Source organism: Drosophila willistoni (assembly GCF_018902025.1).
Source record: "Drosophila willistoni isolate 14030-0811.24 chromosome 2L unlocalized genomic scaffold, UCI_dwil_1.1 Seg196, whole genome shotgun sequence".
NCBI classification, from domain to species: domain Eukaryota; kingdom Metazoa; phylum Arthropoda; class Insecta; order Diptera; family Drosophilidae; genus Drosophila; species Drosophila willistoni.
Window position 1 is genome coordinate 4439192 of NW_025814048.1, and position 5435 is coordinate 4444626.

At 31.9% G+C, this 5435-nt stretch overlaps 2 protein-coding genes across 2 annotated transcripts; both read right to left on the reverse strand.

Moving 5' to 3' along the window:
• Nucleotides 1-3017: 3017 nt before the first annotated feature.
• LOC111519864 lies at nt 3018-3702 on the reverse strand. The gene is made up of 3 exons (XM_023182184.1): nt 3628-3702; nt 3243-3569; nt 3018-3185 (listed from the first exon to the last, which is right to left on the reverse strand). The coding sequence occupies exons 1-3, from the start codon at nt 3700-3702 to the stop codon at nt 3018-3020; spliced, it is 570 nt and encodes a 189-aa protein (XP_023037952.1).
• Nucleotides 3703-3915: 213 nt separating this feature from the next.
• On the reverse strand, nt 3916-4597 carry LOC26528865. The gene is made up of 3 exons (XM_015178874.1): nt 4523-4597; nt 4129-4452; nt 3916-4062 (listed from the first exon to the last, which is right to left on the reverse strand). The coding sequence occupies exons 1-3, from the start codon at nt 4595-4597 to the stop codon at nt 3916-3918; spliced, it is 546 nt and encodes a 181-aa protein (XP_015034360.1).
• Nucleotides 4598-5435: the final 838 nt, after the last annotated feature.

Below are 5435 nucleotides of genomic sequence, written 5' to 3' on the forward strand. Positions count from 1 at the left end.
ATATTCTAATCTTTCATATGTATGATTTATACACAACACTTCATACAGTTCATTTGAATTTAAAGGACAAATATCAAAGAAGCGTAAGGCTATTTTTCATCTCTCTAGAATCCCTATTCAGATATATTTAAACACGAGTTCAAATCTCTTGTATTTATTTATGATGATAAGATTTTGAACATAAATTTTTTTTCTCGATTTGAATAACAGTCTCTATAAAGTGCCAAAATTAGTTCACTGTTTAGAGACTCGTATTTTTTGGTTGTTGAATTTAAATATTTTGCCTTAAAAACTTGTTACAGCTTTTTTAAATGTGCTGCTTACATGAGAAAAGAAGTTTCCATACGAAGTTTTTTACTGAAAAAAAACTGAGAGATTAGTTTGCATACAAATTGACAGACGGACAGACATCGAATATACAGCATATGGAAATTTTAGTGTACTATTCTATACGAAAATGCAAATTTTTAGTGTATTATGGTTTATGTTTATCCCAAGTGAGACAGATATTTAAGTCGCAATATCATTTAACTTGCTTTATAAGTTATTATATTAACCAATCAATCTTAATCAATCTATAGACCCCCTTTTTGGGCTACGCCCATGATTGAACTGCATTTGCTTTAGTTGTTTTTGCTGTCTGCCCAATGTTGAAGCTGTCTGAGCCCAAAACTCTGAATGGTAATTGTTGTTTGTGTATGTAGGTAGACTCACGGGACGACGAGGTGTTTAAAATGTCTTTAAAAAATACTATCTCTCTCGTTTGTTATTCAAATTTTACATAGAGAATGCGAAATGAATATGTAATTCAACTAAAACTTCTACCCAAATTTTTAATAACCCAATTACAACAATTTATTTGGTGTGAGATAATGAGAAGATTTAGAAATACCTGGAATTTAGGCCCTTTAGAGAAGTTTTTGCATATCAAGACTCTGAACTTTTGCTATTTTTTTTTTTTAGCCAATCTTTTTGTTGTTGTGTTGTTATTTTTGTTTTTTTAGGCACAGTAAATAGTCTGTCCGGTCGTTCATCTTCGTAATGCCGTTATTTAGAAACCCAGTAGTGCCAGAACGAGTTTTTCTTGGCTAGGTTGTCGTGGCCAAATGCAGATCGCTCTCGCTCTAGCTACAGCTAACCCTCTCCCTCTCCCTCTCTCTCTCTTTCTCTATCTCTTTGTATCTGCAAAATAGTTTAAAGTTTTGCAAAAGAAGATGCATGGATTTAGTTTTCAATACCCTGTGAAGCATGGTAATAGGGTATATTAATATTGCAGAAATCTTTTTTGATCAGAGTGTGTCAAAGTTTTCATTTTCAATTTTTCTAATGAAAAAAAAACTAAAAAAAAACAATTGAAAAATTGTCGCTTTTCCTGGGGAAGAGGATATATATTTCCACTATATTTGGTACTGAGAATCTAGAAGTCGACTTAATGTAAAAATTTTGTTTTTTTTTGAATTCTTGTAATTGCTACAGCAATGAAGATCTATTGAGGTCAATCAGAAATTGAAATGAAAACTGTTGTAATAGGTAGATGAAGCGTTTTTCTCGCTTCATTGTGTTTTTTTGAAAATGAGGCCAATATTTCTAATTATGTATCTTGGAAAATTAATATTTTTACTAATACCTTTTGTTAGATATGAATAACAAAAACACTTTTCATAGAGTTCAATAACTTTTACAGACCGAGAGATTTACCGGGCCGGCCAAAAAACTCGTGTTGCAGCAACTTTAGAGCCATCAATTTGAAGTGCTCGTCTGCGTTTTCCGCACCCACAAAGTGAGACAAAACTGAAGCGAACCAAGCCTACATTGGGGCAGGTTTATTTTTTATTATTATTATTTTTCTTTTTGCTGCTGTCGTGAGTCACTTTTTTTTTTTGTTTTTGAGTTGTGCAATTTTCCTGGTAACCAGCTCGGCGTCAGCATGAAATGGAAATGAAAACGAAAGCCTTGGCAAGGTTATCACAACTCGCATAAACTGACCTAATTTTTTTCCATCTTAGTTGGTTTTGGCTTACGGAAAATGGGTTTTGGTTTTTGGTCAAAAGATTACAACAACAACATCGAGCAAAAAATGGGAGAAATAACAGCGGTAAATGTCAATTGATTTAGCTGTGGGCTTGTTGTTATTTTGCTGTTCTTATGAGAAACCATTTGACATTTGCTTGGAGTAACTAATGTTAGTGTGTTTGTTAGTGTTACATCTCCATCTTCTTCTCTCATGGACTGGTTTTAGTGCCAACTGTGGGCAGGAGGAGAGGTGGGAGCTTAATCAATTGGCCATAAATTTTAGCTGCTTGACTGAAATGTTGTGAAATTTTCTTGTCATTACTTAGAATCTTCTAGTTGACTCGTAAATTGACATAAATATCACATGAGACATGCGACATGAGATATAGAAATGTGTTTAAAGACTCAGTCAAATCATATCAATAAACAAAGAATAGAGTTAATTCTTTAGAAACGTAATGCTATGTATATTTCTAATCCGTGAGTTCTCATTGGAATGTTTGAAATTGTAAAAGGTTGCAAAAGTTTAAAATTGAAGTCCTTAAATATTGAAATTTCTGTAACTTTAGTCAAAAAACTCCAACTTGTCTCTCTAAAGATAATAAAGCGTGACTCTTAGTTGATTAATTTATAATTTGTAGTTTCCTGCAAGCTGTTGTTTTCATTTTTCATTGCATCTAGCTGTAATTCCCAACTAGTTTTAGCATTACAATGATGGTATAATTTTATAGTTCATAAATTAGCACTAAGAAGACAATAAGCGCATCTTTATATGGTCTAATATATGCTAAATTATAATTTTAAATTGGTCAGTTTCACAGTTCAAACCAAATATATTTAAATATTCATTTATTTTATTATATACCAAAAAAAAGCCGCTTGAGATAAAAGCTGATTAGCATAAAGTATATAAACAAAGAGAACGTCATTCCCATTGATAGATATAGCAACTTTATTTTCCCAAAAATGCATAAGTAAGTTTATATTATATTTTATATTAAATATTAAACGATTCGTCCTTTTCTGACTCCCTCAGACAAACGTCCGGTTAAAGTTGTATTCAAAACAGTTGAAGTTGGTGTAAAGAAATTGAATTCGATTTTAAAATCAGTTTCGGGTAGAAAAGCTGGCAAATTCTCGCCAATGCTGATATTGCGAAAGAAATAAAAACCCTAAACCAGAAGAAAATGTTATTTTCTCAATGAAATTAAGATATATTGGGCACTTACCTTAAGTTGGGGACATTTCATTGGCATATTGCTATGTTTGGCCATACTTTTATATGTAATCGCTATGAACTTATGACGATGTGATCCCTTAAAGAATTGACATACATCAAAACTCACATCGATCAGTTTGTGATATTCGTTAAAGGGCGGTCGTGGCATCGATAAACGAAATGTGGCATTAAAACGATCAAAGTCCTGTGTATACTTCACTTCGGCAGTAATTAAAGATTTGTCGGAATCTAGAATATAACAATTATGAGATTCCACAATCTTTGGATTTCCCAGACACGTAAATGTTTTCCATTCAAGACCTAAGCGTTGCTTAGCCTAAAAATGTTAAAAGAGATTAAACATTTGAACATAGAACGCTTAAAAATGTACGCACCCTGGCAGAATGATTCGGTTTGAAAAGGATCAAAAAATGTATTAAAATCAATAGTAACAGCTGGTATCCCTCCATGTTTTTGATGTCTTAATTTGTTGCTGGTTAAAATCTATATTCGCTTTGACTAATTATAACATTGAAATATATACCTAAAATTTTCATGGCTAATTACATATTTATAGAATTTTTGGTAATTGATTTTTAAATGGAACCACGCAGCGTCTGGTTCTGCTTGAATAACAACAACACAAATTACCTGTAGTTTCTAATGATTTATTTTGCTAGTTTTTAATTTTGTAATATTTTTCCCTTAAGTGTAACATTTAAATAATATTCTTTTATATTAGAGAAAGTCACTTGCACCAATAAATTGCTAACTGGCATAAAAGAGGGTAACACATCTTCTATGTTTATATTTCGATAATAGATGAGACCCTAAAAAGATAACCAAAAATATAATTTAATCGGATAATTATTTGATTTATAAAAAAAAAAACAAACCTTTTTTATGGGGCATTTGCGTGGCTGATTACTGGATTGTATAACAGCCTTGTATATTTTTGTTACCAAGGCGCTTTGGGCCACATCTGCTATGACACGACAACCATCGAAAGTGATATCAAAAAGTTTTCGATAATGAGGAGATGATTTATATTTCGTTGACACCAATGTGTATGTTTCAACCGAACTGAGATCTTCCAGCAAAGTTAGTTCAATACTCAATACCGATCGCCTTGGCTGTATAATCAAACATTTGAAATCGGTCACGTAACTTGGATGTGTATGGCATTCTATGGTATCCCATTTGAGCGAAAGATGTCGATTCTAAGGAACAGGTGGAAAATGGATTTAAGGGAATTTTTGAATATATTCGTCTAACAACAGCAAAACTTACCTCGGCAGCTATCAGAGAACTCAATAGGATTAACAATTTGAACCCTCGGCAGAACTGATACATCACGAGGGTCATTGTTTGATGTTGTCGAATCAAATGTTGCGGGGTAAGTGAATCGTATCAAAAAGTCGTTAGACCCAACGCCCGATATAATTGGTTTAAATGGGTTAAAATTATGCATGCTTAATAAATTTTAAGTTGAATTATATATTTAAGGACGCACATTAAAAACTTTGAAAAATGTTTAAACTGAAATAGTAGTAGTATTTTATTTTAAGTAAATTCAAAAATTTTACTAGTATTTTAGGAACTGTTGTTCTTTTTTCTTTTTAGTTGATAGTTTTAGTTCTTTATCGTAAAGATAAAATTAAAACAAGGTTCGATTACTGAAATTGCTATGCTTTATTTTTAAATATTTTTAAAATACATAACAATGATAATAGATAATTGATTAAGTATTTTGTTTCATGTCTACGTCAACAGAATCTCAGCAAATTTTTCATTCCTAAAATTGGAAAATCAACAGACAAGACTCAAACATGACTAAAAATTATTATATATATTTATGCCATACTTTAAATAATTTAAATTTATAATAAAATACTTGGCCACGGTGGCTTGGTTTAATATTGATTACATATATTCAGCTTAAATTTGCGCCACAAAGTAAAAATTAAATCAATTTACGCGCCTTTGTTATGATTGGGTTGAAGTCTTGGCTGGCTTAGCAAAAACATACACCAAATTGGAAGTGCTAAGGCTAGTCAAAGTGCTAAGGTCCGAGTCAAAGTGCTAAGGGCTGAGTTAAAAACATCGATTATATCCACTATCGATAGTGTAAAGTCGATACTATCGCAAGTGGAAAAACAATCGAGTATCGAAAGCACCATCGGTATTGTTAATTATCGATTAA

Excerpts from the sequence above, each read along its gene's own strand:
- LOC111519864 (XM_023182184.1), bottom strand. The coding sequence starts at position 3,702 with ATGGAGGGATACCAGCTGTTACTATTGATTTTAATACATTTTTTGATC. Across the intron at positions 3,570-3,627 it reads AACCGAATCATTCTGCCAGG|GCTAAGCAACGCTTAGGTCT; the intron begins GTGCGTACATTT and ends TAACATTTTTAG. Across the intron at positions 3,186-3,242 it reads TGAAATGTCCCCAACTTAAG|GGTTTTTATTTCTTTCGCAA; the intron begins GTAAGTGCCCAA and ends CTTCTGGTTTAG.
- LOC26528865 (XM_015178874.1), bottom strand. The coding sequence starts at position 4,597 with ATGACCCTCGTGATGTATCAGTTCTGCCGAGGGTTCAAATTGTTAATC. Across the intron at positions 4,453-4,522 it reads GTTCTCTGATAGCTGCCGAG|AATCGACATCTTTCGCTCAA; the intron begins GTAAGTTTTGCT and ends CCTGTTCCTTAG. Across the intron at positions 4,063-4,128 it reads GCAAATGCCCCATAAAAAAG|GGTCTCATCTATTATCGAAA; the intron begins GTTTGTTTTTTT and ends TTATCTTTTTAG.